General features: G+C 41.8%; 1 protein-coding gene across 1 annotated transcript in view; it reads left to right on the top strand.

Moving 5' to 3' along the window:
• Positions 1-13,841, top strand: part of LOC126474030 (solute carrier family 22 member 7-like) — a 95,575-nt gene extending 81,734 nt beyond the window's left edge. The window contains exons 8-9 of the mRNA XM_050101437.1: positions 11,950-12,137; positions 13,560-13,841. Of these exons, the coding sequence (XP_049957394.1) occupies positions 11,950-12,137; positions 13,560-13,742 (371 nt within the window). The 3' untranslated portion in view covers positions 13,743-13,841. The remainder of the gene's footprint in view (positions 1-11,949; positions 12,138-13,559) is intronic.
• Positions 13,842-16,189: the final 2,348 nt, after the last annotated feature.

Raw genomic sequence — 16,189 nt, forward strand, 5'->3', positions numbered from 1 at the left:
GTTTACGAGTTTACAATTTCATCCGATCTAGAGGAACCAATGAAAACATACGCACGTCATTTGTTTCCTTACCACATATGGATAGCGTTGATTCGCAGTCAGAAAGAATTTTTAAAAAGTGTTTTATTAGTAGTGTGTTTTGTGTCAGAGAGAGTATTGGAGCTCTCCGTGGTTCGATTGCAGCTGATCCTGGACTGTGGAATTCCAGTGTTTCCAGACTCCCCTTGACGTCGCGGGCAGACGAATACGGACCAGATGATTCTAAGACGTATTTAGAGTGAGAGCCATTGCGATACAGGATTACTGCAATCAGAGAAATCTGCAGAGTGGAGCGCTGACTAACCGAAGACACTATATCACTATAGGGCTGGTGTGTGAAAGGCATTGATTTAAATTTCAATCTGTAATGATATAATAAATAGGGACTAAGGCTGTCCCTTTCGGATACTAAAAAGTAATTGTCTTCCACTTGGCGGAAGCATATAACCCATAACTGTTCATTTTTTCTGCCGGCTGCACACTTTGCGGTATGGGGCAGCAGCGACGGTTTCTCTCGCGGACATTATTTGTCTCTCGTGGGATATAAAGGGGCTTCTTATTGTGTAACATGAATTCAATGTTAGGCATGAACCTTCCGTTGTGCGTTGTTGCAGACAGATCGTGTTACAACCTAAAAGAATAAAACATTAATTGCTTTTCAGTTGATCTTCGAAACCTTATCAGTTTTTCATGTTACGCTTATATAAAATGTTGGTCGGTATTAGAAATTGATTCTCGAAGCTGCTACAGCAATTATATGAATTATTACAACAGACATGCGTTTGTCCCATGCGTGAAGTAATACGTAAACTGAATACTGTAGGCAAAATTCGGAGCTTTGCTGCACTTAGTGCAATACGTGTAAGGTCCTGAAATACCAGTATAAGGACCTCCTTATTCCAAACCTTACCAATCCACCTAATTTTCAACATTCGTCTGTAGCACCATGTCTTAAATGCTTCGAATATCTTCTGTTCAAGTGTTCCCACGCACCATGGTGACTAGCATACAATGCTGTGCTCCAAACGTACATTGTCACAAATTTCTTCCTCAAATTAAGGCCTCCGTTTGATACTGGTAGGCTACTCTTGGCCACGAATGCCCTTTTTGCCAGTGATAGTCTGCTTTTGATGTCCTCCTTGCTCCGTTGGTATTGGGATTTTACAACTTACGTAGCAGCATTCCTTAACTTTTTCTGCTTCGTGGCCATCAGTCCTCATTCCTGCTGCGTTTGACTACTTTCATTTTCCTTTGGTTTACTCTCAACCCATTTCTGTACTAAGTAGACAGTTCATCCCGTTCAGCAGATCTTGTAATTCTTCTTCAAAATTTCACTGATGATAGCAATGTAATGAGCGAATCTTACCACTGATATCAATGACATTCTTTCACCTTAAATTTTAATTTTATTTCCATCATTGTTTCTTCGATGTACAGATTCAACAGGAGGGGCGGAAGACTACACCCCTGTCTTACGTCTTTTTTAATCCGAGCTCTCCGTTCTTGGTCTTCCACTCTTATTAGTCCCTTTTGGCTCTTGTATATGGTGTACGTTACCCTTCTCCCCCTATAGCTTACCACTATTTTTCTCAGAATTTCAAACATCTTGCAGTGCTTGACACTCTTGAGCGCTCTTTCCAAGTCGACAAATCGTATGAACGCGTCTGGAGTTTTCTTTAGTCTTGCTTACATTATCAACCGCAACGTCAGAATTGCTTCTCTGGTGCCTTTACCTTTCCTAAAGCAAAATTGACCGTCAGGTGACACATACTCAAGTTTTCTTTTCCATTCGTCTGAGTTGTATTCTTGTCAGCAACTTGGATTATTGAACTGTAAAGCTGATTGTGTGATAATTCTCGCATTCAGCAGCTCTTGCATTCTCCGGAAATGCATGGATGAAATTTTTCCCAAAACTAGATGCTTTATCACCAGAGTCATACGTTCTACTCACCTACGTTATTAGTTCTTTTGTTGCCATTTCCCCCAGTGATTTTAGAAATTTTGATAGAATGTTATCTACCCATTCTGCCTTATTTGATCTTAAGTCTTCCAATGCTCTTTCAAATTCTCATTATAATAATGGATCCCCTATCTCATCCCTGTCGACTCTTGTTTCTTCTTCTAACACATCAGACAACTCATCTCCCTCATAGAGCTCTCTCCTTTGCATTTCATAGTGGGATTCCCAATGCACTTTTAATGTTACCACCCTTGCTTTTAACGTCACAGAAGGTTGTTTTGCCTTTTCTATATTCTGAGTCAGTCCTTTCGACAACCGTTTCTTTTTCTATGTCTTCACATATTTCATGCAGCCATTTCGTCTTAGCTTCCTTGCAATTCCTGTTTATTTCATTCCTAAACGACTTGCATTACTGCGTTCAAGAATTTCCCTGGACATTTTTATGTTTCCTTCTTTCATCAATCAACTGGTGGATTTCTTCTGTTACTCATGGTATCTGCGCGTTTACCATCTTTGTACCTAAGTTTTCTTTAGAATTTCTGTGTTTTCCATTTTTAGAGAGGTCCATTCCCCTTCAACTGAAATGCCTACTAAGCTATTCGGTATCGCAGTATCTATAGCCTTGGAGAAAATCAAGCATTTATCTTCAATTCTTAGTTCTTCCGTACCCACTTCTTTGCACATTTATTCTTCTTGACTTGTCCTTTAAAATTCAGTAGGCTCTTCACTGAATTGTAACCTGAGTCTGTGCCTGCTGTTGAGTACGCCTAACAATCCAGTATCTGCCTGTCCATGACGTAATGTAACTGAAATCTTTCCGTATCTCCCGGCCTTTTCCAACTACACCTCCTCCTTTTGTGATTCATGAATTTCATTAGTCACATTTTAAATAAGTGTTTAATCTATGTCACGTTTAAAATACCGGAGGAGTAGTAGTGGACACTTAGTGAACTAATTACGTGCTGTGCCAATTTTACAATAATTATTATGACTAATTAGCCTATTAAAGATTGTCAGTCGATGGATGAGTCAGCCACGTGGCAGATTGCTTCTAGTTTTAATATTTTGGTTACACCCTCCTTTTTAAAGCGCCCAGCATGTTTTGCAACTATATCAGATGCCATTTAATTTGTAATTGTGGGACGATGTAAAACATTTTGCGTGCGAGCGCCGTAGAGACTGAAAAAAGGCTCTCTTGGCAAGAGCCATGGAGACTTAAAAAGGCTTTAATGGCAAGAATTCTCGCTGTCTGTGATACTTACGAACAAGATGAGAATTTATTAATTTCTTTTGATGCTATCCTACGGCCTCTACTAATTCTTTAAATGACGTCATCTCCTGTGTTTTATGTAATTTTGTTTATTGTGCCTCTGTGCCTTTATCAAACACTAATAAGATTCGATGTCATATTATGGCATAGAATCAATTTCAAGTTGCCACCATACTCGTAGGATTGTGTCACCCTTGAAAGGAATAGTCAGCAACTGTTATCAGTAATATGAGTAACACTATGCGTAAACTTTCGTTATTTACACAGAGGTTGAAATACAACTGTAGCTGCAACAAGCCAGCCAGCGTGGGGCGGACTTAACAACGCGGAAAATGACATCATTTAAAGAACTTAATTTTCCTATCTGATACAAAGTAACATTTTATTAGAAACGTCGTTGAGAAACACGACGTTGCCCGGGTGTTCATTTATAGCTGTGCCCGAGACATTGTATGGGCGGAATTTATTTTTGACATTCAAAATACCTTTGTCGGTGTGCTTCAATAAGAGGAAAGCCACGTAGAACTGACCGGGCGAGAAGTAGCAAACACTGAGGTCTACGACAGAAATACGCTGAATCTGGCCTGATGCTTTGTGTCTGGTCATGGCATTGTACAGGGTGATTCAAAAAGAATACTACACTTTTAGGAATTTAAAACTCTGCAACGACAAAAGGCAGAGCTAAGCACTATCTGTCGGCGAATTAAAGGAGCTATAAAGTTTCATTTAGTTGTACATTTGTTCGCTTGAGGCGCTGTTGACCAGGCGTCAGCGTCAGTTGATGCTAAGATGGCGACCGCTCAACAGAAAGCTTTTTGTGTTATTGAGTACGGCAGAAGTGAATCGACGACAGTTGTTCAGCGTGCATTTCGAACGAAGTATGGTGTTAAACCTCCTGATAGGTGGTGTATTAAACGTTGGTATAAGCAGTTTACAGGGAATGGGTGTTTGTGCAAAGGGAAAAGTTCTGGACGGCCGAGAACGAGTGATGAAAATATAGCACGCATCCAGCAAGCATTTGTTCGCAGCCCAGGAAAATCGACTCGCAGAGCTAGCAGAGAGCTGCAAATTCCACAATCAACTGTATGGAGAGTCCACATTGGCACTTTTCTGTCCGTAACTACCTGAATGTCAACTACCCGAGGCGATGGATCGGCCGCCAGGCAGCCCGTGACAGAGCACTTCATCACTGGCCTCCAAGAAGCCCTGATCTTACCCCCTGCGATTTTTTCTTATGGGGGTATGTTAAGGATATGGTGTTTCGGCCACCTCTCCCAGCCACCATTGATGATTTGAAACGAGAAATAACAGCAGCTATCCAAACTGTTACACCTGATATGCTATAGAGAGTGTGGAACGAGTTGGAGTATCGGGTTGATATTGCTCGAGTGTCTGGAGGGGGCCATATTGAACATCTCTGAACTTGTTTTTGAGTGAAAGAAAAACCTTTTTAAATCTCTTTGTAATGATGTATAACAGAAGGTTATATTATGTTTCTTTCATTAAATACACATTTTTAAAGTTGTGGTATTCTTTTTGAATCACCCTGTATAAGCTCATCGAGAACTCAATACGTTGAAAGCGAGACGGTAAAACTTCCCTCGCCCGTGCCACTTCTCGTCCACAATTCCACTTTTACGATGTTAACGTTGGGGAGAAGTATCTTCAAGCGTCGTTTCATTACACAGTTTCGGTGAGTTAAATTCCATCACTGAAGTAAACTTCCGAAATTGCTTGTGTCACTGAGCTAAAAAAGAAAAAAAAAAGAAAAACTGACAGAGCCATCTATTGCTTTTTTGATGTACTTATAGCGTCATCTGTTGGTGCTTTGATGTACTACAACTTGGTGATCGTGTCACTGAGGTAAACATACGGACTACTAAGCTGAGCAGACGATTTTAGGTTAAATTTTAAATTACGATGTCATTTCCTTTCGATACGATTTTGATGAAATAAAGCTTAAAAGTGATCCCAAGCTACGTTCAAATTGTCGATGAAAACCGTATGAAATTCTTCTAGCAGTTTAAGATTAGCGTGTTCAAACAGATAGAAATTACGGTTTACGATAAAACTATAAATAACGATATCTTTTTTTCGTTGTATGATTTTTATGTAAGAAAGTCTATATTTTGGCCCAAGGTATACTCAAGTTACCTGTGAAAATGCCATGAAAATTCGTCTTGGGTTTTGGAGAATAGCCTGTTCAAACAGACTTATACGATGGTTTTAAGATTTTATTATTAGTAATAGATAATAGGTATGGATGTCATGACTGCATACAATCTCTGAGACGCCACTTTGAACAATTTGTGGAGATGTGCATATAAATAAAATTATTACATAAGATATATATTTGCATTATTATCTTAGTCTCAAGATGAACGGTAAATTTGAGACTTTCCCACTTTGCTTGTAGCTCTCCTCAGTCGTTTCTCGGTCCGTTTTCGTATCTCGAATTGATACATTTCCGAAACAATGTAGTCTGTCATCATCAAATCAATCAGTGGAGTGATTACAAGCTTGTATTAAGTATTACTGTCTTAAGCGCATGGCAATCAACAGTTGCCTCCGGTTCCCGATATCCTTCTTCCGAACAAGTCACTTCCACACTATACTTATTGGTTGCACAAATACATCACCGTCGTCGAACTGCTACTTTGCATATCTGCTGTACGTTGTGGATTAAACTACTTTTACCGAATTTTGGCATAAACTGATGCGCTGAGAACAATAAGGGCATAAAGCACATCATCGTCGGTTCTGCGGCTGCACCATTTATTCGCTTCTGACATCTGCTGATCTTATAGTGAGTCAGGTTTATCTGTGCTGTCAGCCCACATGGTATATACGAACATTCACGAAAAGCTGTCTCGCCGGTTTCCCTGATATTCACTTAAATGTGGACTGGACAACGGTCTACTTTAGGCCTTCCCTTATGGTTCACAGCGCCTCAGTTATAAACCAGAATTGCTGCGCTCACGGGAAAATAATTTATTTTGAATCCAGAGGATGTCAGGGAAATGATCCTTCGGAAATCATCCTATGTGTGCTACATTTACTGTTCCCACGTCCAGTGTTGTTACCACGAAATGCCCCAGCACACAAAAAGTACACAGAAGTGTGGCATTCGTCAACATTGTACATTTTGCATGTGCTTTGTAACATGGAAGATATATGCTGAAGAGCCAAAGAAACTGGTACACCTACCCTAATATCGCGTAGGGCTCCCGCGGGCACGCAGAAGTTCCACAACACGACGTGACATGGACTCGACCAATGTCTGAAGTAGTGCTGGAGGGAATGGACACCCAGAATCCTCCAGGACTGTCCATAAATTCCCGTACGAGGGGGTAAAGGTCTCTTCTGAACAGAACGATGTAAGGTAGCCGAGATATGCTCAATAATGTTCATGTCTGGAGAGTTTGGTGGCCAGCGGAAATGTTTGAAATTAGAAGAGTGTTCCTGGAGCCACTCTGTAGCAATTCTGGACGTGTGCGGTGTCGCATTGTTCTACTGGAATTGCCCAAGTCTGTCGGAATGCACAATGGACATGAATGGATGCAGGCGATAGACAGGATTCTTATGCACATGTCACTTGTCGTTTCTAGACATACCAGGGGTCCCTTATCACTCAAACTGCACACACCCACATCATTAAAGAGCCACCAGCTTGAACAGTCCCCTGCTGACAGGCGGGGTCCATGGATTCATGAGGTTGGCTCCTTCCCCTTACACAACCATCAGCTCAATATTATTTGAAACGAGATTCGTCCGACCAGGCAACATGTTTCCAGTCATCAACAGTCCAATGTCGGTGTTCACGGGCCCAGGCGATGCTTAAAGCCTTGTGTCGTGCAGTCATCAAGGGTACGCGAGTAGGCCTTCAGCTCCGAAAGCCCGTATCGATGGTGTTTGGTTGAATGATTCGCACGGTGACATTTGTTGATGGCCCAGCACCGAAATCTGCAGCAATTTACGGAAGGATTGCACTTCTATCACACTGAACGATTCTTTTCAGTCGTCGTTGGTCCCATCCTTGCAAGATCTTTTTCCGGCCGCAGCAGTGTTGGAGATTTGATGTTTTACCGGATTCCTCATATTCATGGTACACTCGTGAAATAATCGTACAGGAAAATCCCCACTTCATCGCTACCTCGTAGATGCTGTGTCCCATCACTCGCGCGCCGGCTATAGCACCACGTGCAAAGTAAGTTATAGTCCGTGAGACGAGTGATTGGTACTGACAGTTCCGGCGGGCAGACGGCGCTGTTGCCAAACGCGGCTCACAGCACGCGGCGCCCTGTCTGCTACACGCATTCTCTAGCAGCAGAAATAAAAGCGAGACAAAATACGAGTCGTATTGGTACGCGTGAATTTATTTAAAGTTGATGCTTGAAATATCTTAACTCGAAAACTGATAAGAGCTATTTAGTACAAGTATCTAAGATGCTGAAACATAAAAAAGTTATTTGTTAAACTTCACAACTGAAATGAAAACTATTTTCGCAAGTTGTTGAACATTAGCAGTTTTGGTTTACATTGTTAAGTATAAGCATTATTAATTTGTTCTACTACAAGCTACAGAATAATTGGTCAGTGTATTAAGAGCTATAATCTGAAGAAAGTACTCACAATATGATGATCCGGTTGTAGATCGATAGCAAACTCCCTCCTTACATTCCTGAATACGTTGTAGTTACTGTAATGGAAAAACACCACTCACATCACTGTCAGAATCTGATTTGACGTAGTCTTCCTCAGCACTACTCGAACTATCACTGCTCTCTCCCAGATGTATAATTAAATTTTCGATGCATTCTTCCACAACCCCTTCGGTTTTGGCCACCTCTCTGAGGCACTTGCAGTGCTGTTTACAATTTTAGCCCACGTCTCGCTTGTCACTTTATTGATAGCTGCTGGAAGGAGAGTTTCCACTTCAGAGATCGTGAATTTTTTATTGTTTGCAGCAATGTAATTTTTTATCTGCGCCCACACTCCTTGAATTGCATTGAAGTGACAGTGGTATGGAGGAAGCCGAACGATTTCATGCCCGTGTCTTTTAGCAATCTCGTCAATTACATATGTTGGAAATTGGGGTTTCTTTTGTGCCACAATTTCGAGCAGTTCCGCCTTCCTTAAATCTTCTCTGAAATCTACTTTTCGCCGTTTCAACCACTGAATGATATCGTCTTTTTTTGTTGCCAAGGTTGGTGCCTTATCGTGAACAACGGAATGATAAAGCGCATTGTCCATAACAATCACTGATGGACTTGTCAGATTCGTCATAAGCGATGTCTCGAACCATTCTTGAAATACTACACTGGTCATTTCTTCATGGTAATCTCCCGTCTTTTTTGACCGAAACATTTTCAAGCAGTTTGGCACAGAACCTTTCGATGTTCCTGCATGTAAGACAATAATACGCCCTCCTTTGCCAACAGGCACTGCCATTGTCCCCTCGGGCGTTCAATCATTCCAGCCTCTACGTAAAGGATGGCTGGCATTTCATCTAACCACACTATACTTTCAAATTCCACACCCATGATCCTGCGCAGAAATCTGCACCGCCATGCAACTACATCTGTCCTTTCCATTAATATTTTGCGTCCGTTAAACAGTGAATAGCTGAAGCCTATGTCTTTCAACACTGTACGCAATGAAAATTTGCTCCCTTTAAAAAGATCGTCTTTCCGAAGCGACACCAGTAATTTAGATAGAGTGGGATGTTCCCTTCTCTTATAATAGCTGTATATATGACGACGAATAGCGTCTTTCTGAAAATCGTCCAAAGCTGTCACCTGCTTATTTCTCGGTCGCTTCTTTCCTGGTGTGTGCAGCTTAGTTGTGCCACTCTCGTCACAATCTACACTATACTGTTCTTTCCCTATCTTTACTACAGTGTTCTTACTTATTTTCAATGCTGCTGCAGTTCTCTTCACAACCTGAACAACAGGAATTAAGGGCCCACCTTTGTCCTTTTCTTTCTCAAAGTAATCCCTCACAGAGCACACGAATTCACGGGCCTGGGTGTGTAGCACACTTTTCTTCCTCCGCTTCACTTCTTGTGTTGGACTGGTACTACCCGCCGCACTAGACATTGTTTACAACGAAACATAAACAAAGAAACACTAAAAACAACAAAAACGAAATAAACTGCCAATTCAACTTCAGACAAACGACGAACGACCGCACCGCCTGCACGCGAGACACTGGTAAGTTTCATAAGCGCGCGCGGCCGGGTTTCAGAGCGGCAACGTGGCCCTTGCTACCCGCTCAAAGTCAGGCCGTCATTGGCTGCCTGCCTGCGGTCGCTAGGCAACGGAAAGACGCTGCCGAGCTGTCAATACCAAAGACTCGTCTCCCAGACTATAGGTCTTGATAACTTGTCATTGTAGCAGCAGTAACCGATCTAACAACTGCGCCAGACGCTTGGTGTCTTATATAGGCGTTGACGACCGTAGCGCCGTATTCTCCCTGTTTACGTATCTCTGTATTTGAGGATGCATGTCTATACCAGTTTCTTTGGCGCATCAGTGTATTTTCAGTCGTTCTTCCTCAATGAGAAAGGATGTCACTGGGATGGGAGACACAGACTGGAATAAGTGCCATATCTGTCGGGTTACAGACTTGCTGTCTTAGAAGAGCGGTGCAAATGAGAATGAGGTGGAAGATCTTACCATATCGCTTGTTTCACTGAGAAGGAAGAAGATCCCATGCATCGGTATACAAATATGTTATCTGACAAAAAGTAGCGCGGAAATCTATTAGTGGACGTAATATGCTGTATGTGCAGACTTCGCCTTCATAACAGTTTGAACCCTGAATAGGATGTATTCGGAGAAGCGTGTCAGGGTCTGTGGAGGAACGGCAGCCAATTTTTCCTCAAGAGTTTAAACCAGAAACGCTGGGATCGAAAGCGAAGTCGTTCCAATTCATCCCTGAGATTTTCCATTGGGTTCAGGTCGGGAGTCTTGGCAGGCCAGTCCCTTTCAGAAACGTTATTGTTCGCAAACTATTGCCTACTTTGTGACAAGGTGCAATGCGAAACTGATATAAACAATCATCGTTTCTGGTCCTCTGTTGTAGGAAGAATACAACGCTATAAATGTGTTCATATACGTCTGTATTTAACGAGCTCTTAAGCGTCATAAGATGATCACGCCCTAACAACGGAAAACACCGTCATGCCTCCACTGTTGACACCACACCTGATGGCACGTTCTCCGTGCATTCGGCCAGTCCCTACCCTTCCATCGAATTGTCATAATCTATAGTGCGATTCATAATTCCGAATCAATTGTTTCCAGTTATCCACTTTTCAATGGTGTGACCCTTTGCACCACCTTAAGCGTTGCTTAGCAGTGACTACAGAGTTGTATGGTATGTGAGGAGCAGCTTTACCGCTGTACAACGTTCTCTTTAACTCCCAGCGCTCCTGGTAGGACTTTGGAACTTATGAATGATCCAATCTGCTGGTTTCACGCGTTATTTCACAACCATCCTCCGTAAAAGTCTCTTCGGGTTTGCTGCCGGATCCTAAAATCAATTTGACTTGATATTTCGGCGATCCAACTGGTCGCTATCTTCGTGGAGAATGCTGCTTCTGCCTCCCGCTGAGAACTGAAGCCAGGCTGCAAATCGACGTCCTATAGAGGCCACCGAGTACCGAACGGTGGTCTATATAGGACGTCGATTTGCAGCCTGGCGTCAGTTCTCAGCAGGACTAATCAGCAGAAGCAGCATTCTCCATGAAGATGGCGACCAGTTGGATCGCCGAAATATCGAGTTAAGTTGATTTTAGGATCCGGCAGCAAACCCGAAGAGACTTTCAAAACTTATTACGCCGGGGAAAGCCTACGAAGTCACATCCTCCGTAAAGCTCGTCGGTCACTGCCCTTCAGTAAATGAGGTCTGTCTGCTCTTCGTTTACCTGTGGCTGGTAGTTCCCGTTTCCACTTCAGTCACACTAGCAACAGACGGCGTGGTCTGTTGAAATGTCTCGGATTGATAAGTTATTCGGCTGACATGCTATGATTAGTTCAATTTCTAAATTACTGAGCCTCCTGACAGACCCATTCGGGTGTGACTTATACTTCTCTGGCAACACAAAACTCCCGGCTTCTACCGGCGGATCCGCATCTCGTGACACCTCGTGCTCTATACATAGATATTTCTGATCAGGTAGTGTAATTCTTATTGCAGTTACTGAGTCTTCCACTATAGCAATCATTATCAACCGCTATCAAGATAAAAGTAATTAACACAAAACGTATAAAGGATTTCAGTACTCAATAAATTGAGTCTAAAGGTAATATTTTTGAGACCCGTGGACACTCCTCGATACTAGGAGAAGTTGAATTTCGTCTAATGGCTAAGAACCTCAAAAACTCGAGCTTTAATTTCCATTTAGCGCGATTTATCCAGCGGGTTCGTTGTGCGAATTCTCAAATGTTTTATTCTCTCTCCTTGGACTCAGTTTCGCACAAGTGTCTAAAAGCAATCTTTCTCTAAGAATGTCATATTCAGTGATGTACGGTATCTCCCAGCATAACTGCCTTTTTAAACTTGTTCCCACGTTTACATTTTATTTTAATGCTCTAAAATAATTACTTGCTTCGTATTTTAAAATATTTGCTAAACTTTTGCTAAAATGAAACATTTCTATTTGTTTTTATTTTAGTCTCCGGACAGACGTGGGTTGTTGCTTGTGGAGTGACGCTCCTCAAGTTCTTCTGCGTAATGTCTCTCTTTACCAACGTTCTTCAGAGTATGGAGATCCATCCAACGTGTATTAGGCAGATTGGTTCAGCTGTGGAGTGGGCATTTGTTGCAGCTGTAATAGGAATTGCTCCATACATTGTACACTTGGTAAGTAATTCAACCTCATCTTTACTGCCGCCTGACAGGAAATCACTGTTTACATTTGTCCAGTCTTGTTTATTTTTACTCGATTCTTTCGATCAAGTAATGATGATGAACACTGAACGAAACAATGATTCTTGCTTTCTATTAGGACAAATGTACGAAAGTGGTTTGATAAGTCTGGTAAAAAAAGTAATAAAAAATGTTTGTTTCGGAAACAATCCACCTTACTTCTCGCCATAGTTTACTTCGTGGGATGTACACTTGGTCCAGTGATCCTGCAGTTTTTTCATCCTATCGGAAAAATAATAGCTCCTCAAGCTCTGCAAAATGTTCGCCGGCTGAGACTATCATTTCCTCATTTGACGAAAATTCCTTTCCAGCAAGTCAAAGTTTCAAATTAGGGAACGAGAAGAAGCCACTTGAGGCTAAGCCTGGTGAACACGACGAATGAGGAATCAGTTCAAAGCACAATCCACGCAATTTATCCATTGTTGTTGCTGATGTGTGGTTAGGTGCGTTATTTTGGTGACAGAGACTTTTCAGCGTGCCAGCCTATGTCTTTTTTCAGCCAACGCAAGTTTCAAACTATCGAACAGTGAAGCATAATAAAGTCCACTTATGATTCTGGTTTTCTGCAAGTATTATATGAGGACTACTTCTAGGGAATAAGAAACCAGTGGCTACCACGTAGCCAGCTGAAGAAATGGTTTTTGCTTTCTTCGGTGTACTTTGTCCATTATTTTGACAACCGTTTGGGCTCTAGTGTGTAATGATGGATCCAGATTTCATCAACAGTCACAAATCGGCGCAAAAAGTCTTTCGGATTGTGATTAAACGTCCCCAGACATTGTGTTGAAATGTTGTGCCGGATGCGCTTTTGGTCGACGGTGAGCAATCAGAGCATACACCTTGTACACAGCTCCCTCATAACTGTTTCTCCTCTCAGGATTTTATGCACTAGCTCAGTAGAGATGCCTACAGTCTCAGCAATGTCACGAATTTTTATTCGGAGGTCTTGCATTTCCATATCATGGGTTTTGTCAATGGTTTCCTTTTGGTGACTTCAACTGGACTGCAATGGCCTTCAGTGACAGTATACAGTCCACGAGAACTGGAGCCAAATCTGTGTGGTAGTCCAGCCCTTCAAGTGAATATGTTCAGTGACAGAACTAAACTCGATTTTTTGCATTTTCAATCGCAGTCGACACACTCACCAATTTAGACGACTATCAAAAATGATCTTTACGCTGTGCATTGTTGAAATTATGTACGTGATGCATGGAATAATCAAGCTTACCAATCACGAAAGCGCAATATCAAGGTTCCATTCTTCCATGGAACTTTACCAGACTTATCAGATCACTCCACAGACAGGTGAACTGGTGCTAGACGACAGGTAACACGAAATGTATTCCATGTGTCTAGGGGACAGCAGTGGACTCCAGGTGCCTCTACGGCGTACTGGGAGCGCTCCTCGCATCGGCGGCCGTTATCACCTCGTTTCTGCCCGAATCGCTCAACGAGAAGCTGCCAGAGACACTGGAGGACGCAACCAACTACGGATCATCTCAGAAGTACTGGAGTTTACCGTCGTCTACGAAGAGCTGAAACCTTCTAATCGGGTTTCTTATGTCGTGCCGATATCAACACCGTATCATTCCATTTACCAACTTGTATTCAACTCCATTAAATTATTTTCAATTTTAACCTTTGTGTTGATTCACTTTAATAACTTTAATATCGAATACCAGACTACCGTAAGACAGTCAGTTCAGTATTCCTCGTCCTTGTTGTGGCACCTTGAAAGTAAATCAGACCACACAGAGGCTGACCAAAAAATTTTACTCACGCTTTTAAAGTTGCCGAACGCATTTCCCTCTAGAATAATGAAAAAGTGAATAATTTAAAAAGAAAAGAACAGTGAACAGTTCCTGTATGAATATACATGAAAGTATTCACACAGACGACCATCATCGTACAAATAGATCTAATAACACAGAGAAGTACAATAATGGATTATACTATGCCATTATTTTGGAATTTGAAGGTATTACTTTCCAGCTATTCGTTCCTGAAATTTGCCGCATTTATGGAGTAAACATCTATATCTACAGCTACGTGACTATTCTGCAATTCAATGTGCCTGATAGAGGGCCCTTCGAACCACCAAAATGTTTGCCTACCAATCCACTCTCTAACAGCACGTGCCAAAATTAAGACGTAAATCCTTTTGTAGGATTTCTGATTTCTCTTATTTTTTTATGATTGGTACTTCTCCCAATATCGGGTGGTGACAGTAAAATATTTTCACCTCAGGAGGAGAAAGTTGGTGACTGAAATTTCGTGAAAATGTATCGCCGAATCGAGGACGCGTTTCCCTTATTAATTGATACCCCTTTTCGCTTATCATATCCGTGACACTCCCTCTCCTATTTCACGATAATATAAAATGTGCTGCCCTTCTTTGAATTTTTAGATGGCCTCCGTCAATCCCATGTTGTAAGAATCCCTTACCTCACAGCAATAGTTAAGGAGAGGACGAACAAGTGTACTGTAGGCAGTCGACCTGTGGCATCTTATTAAATGTTTTGCCAATAAAACGTAATTTTTCGTTTGTCTTCCCCACAGTATTAACTACGTGATCGTCCCAGATTAAAGTGTTCATAATTGTGATTCCTAGGAATTTAGTCGAATTAACAGCCCTTAAATTTGTGTGATTTATCACGTAATCGAAATTTAAAGGATATCTCTTTGTGCTCATGTGGCTGACCTCACACTTTTTCTTATTGAGAGGTAATTGCCACTTCTCCCACGATTGAGATATCATGTCTAAGTCGTTTTGCAATTCGTTTTCATCTTCCCATCACTTTTCTACACGATAAATGACAACATCGTGTGCAAACAATCTAAGAAGGCTGCTCAGATTATCTCCTAAATCGTGTAAATAGAACAGGAACGGCAGAGGGCCGGTATCACTTCTGTTTTACTCGAAGACTTTCCAGCAATTGCTATGTACTATGACCTTTCTGAGAGAAAATCCCGGAACTAGTAGCACAATTGGGACTATACTCCATGTGCATCCAATTTGATTAGAAATCTCTCGTGAGAAATCCTCCTGGAAATCTAGAAATACAGAATCCATCTGAGATCCCCTGTCGATAGCACTCATTTCTTCTTGCGAATAGAGCTACTTGTGTTCCACAAGAACTGTATTTTCTGAATCCTTGCTGACGGTGTGCCAATAAACAGTTACCTTCAAGGTACTTCTTAATGTTTGAACACAGTATATGCTCTAAAATACTACTGCTAAACGACGTTAGTGATGTGGGTCTGAAATTCAGCGGATTACCTATCGTGAGTGTTGATGTGACCTGTGCTACTTTCCAGTTTTTTGTTCGGATCTTTAGCTGAGGTAAATTTTGAGATGTATGAAAACTTACAGGGTGACACACAAAAAATTGAACTTTTGAAATGCGTAATGGCAGCCAGCACTGTGGAGCAGGGGTCATGAGCTGTGAATAACCTCGCCATTTACTAATCACTGGTCGGACGAACGGTCAACAACGTGTTTTTGGCAGAAAAAATTAAGTGAAATGTTTATCATTTCAAAAGTAATCGCCATAGCCGTTAATTTATTTATCCCAGTGTGATACAAGAATTTTTATGCCTTCATGAAAAAATTATTGCGGTTGCAGCGGAACCGTGGTTACGCCACATTTTCGCCAGAAGCAAATCGACGGCTACGAATATCTTTTTTCAGGGCTGTAAAGATATGGAAATCGCATGCGGGCAGTCCAACATGTCGCTGAGGTTGTTTCGACCACACTGTAGAAATTTTTTCTGGGATGTCCTCACTCATCCTAGATACCGTCGCAACCTCTCCGCATACAATTTACATATTTTTGAAGCCCTGAATAAAGGCATTCATGGCCGTCCGTTTGTTTCAGACGAGAGAATGGACGCCTGGGCACAATCATAGTTCCGTAGGCAACCGTTAAAATTTTCCATGAAGGTATTGACCGTCTTGTCCCACCGTGCGACAGATGTTAGTTAAG

This window comes from Schistocerca serialis, chromosome 4 (genome assembly GCF_023864345.2).
Source record: "Schistocerca serialis cubense isolate TAMUIC-IGC-003099 chromosome 4, iqSchSeri2.2, whole genome shotgun sequence".
NCBI classification, from domain to species: Eukaryota; Metazoa; Arthropoda; class Insecta; order Orthoptera; family Acrididae; genus Schistocerca; species Schistocerca serialis.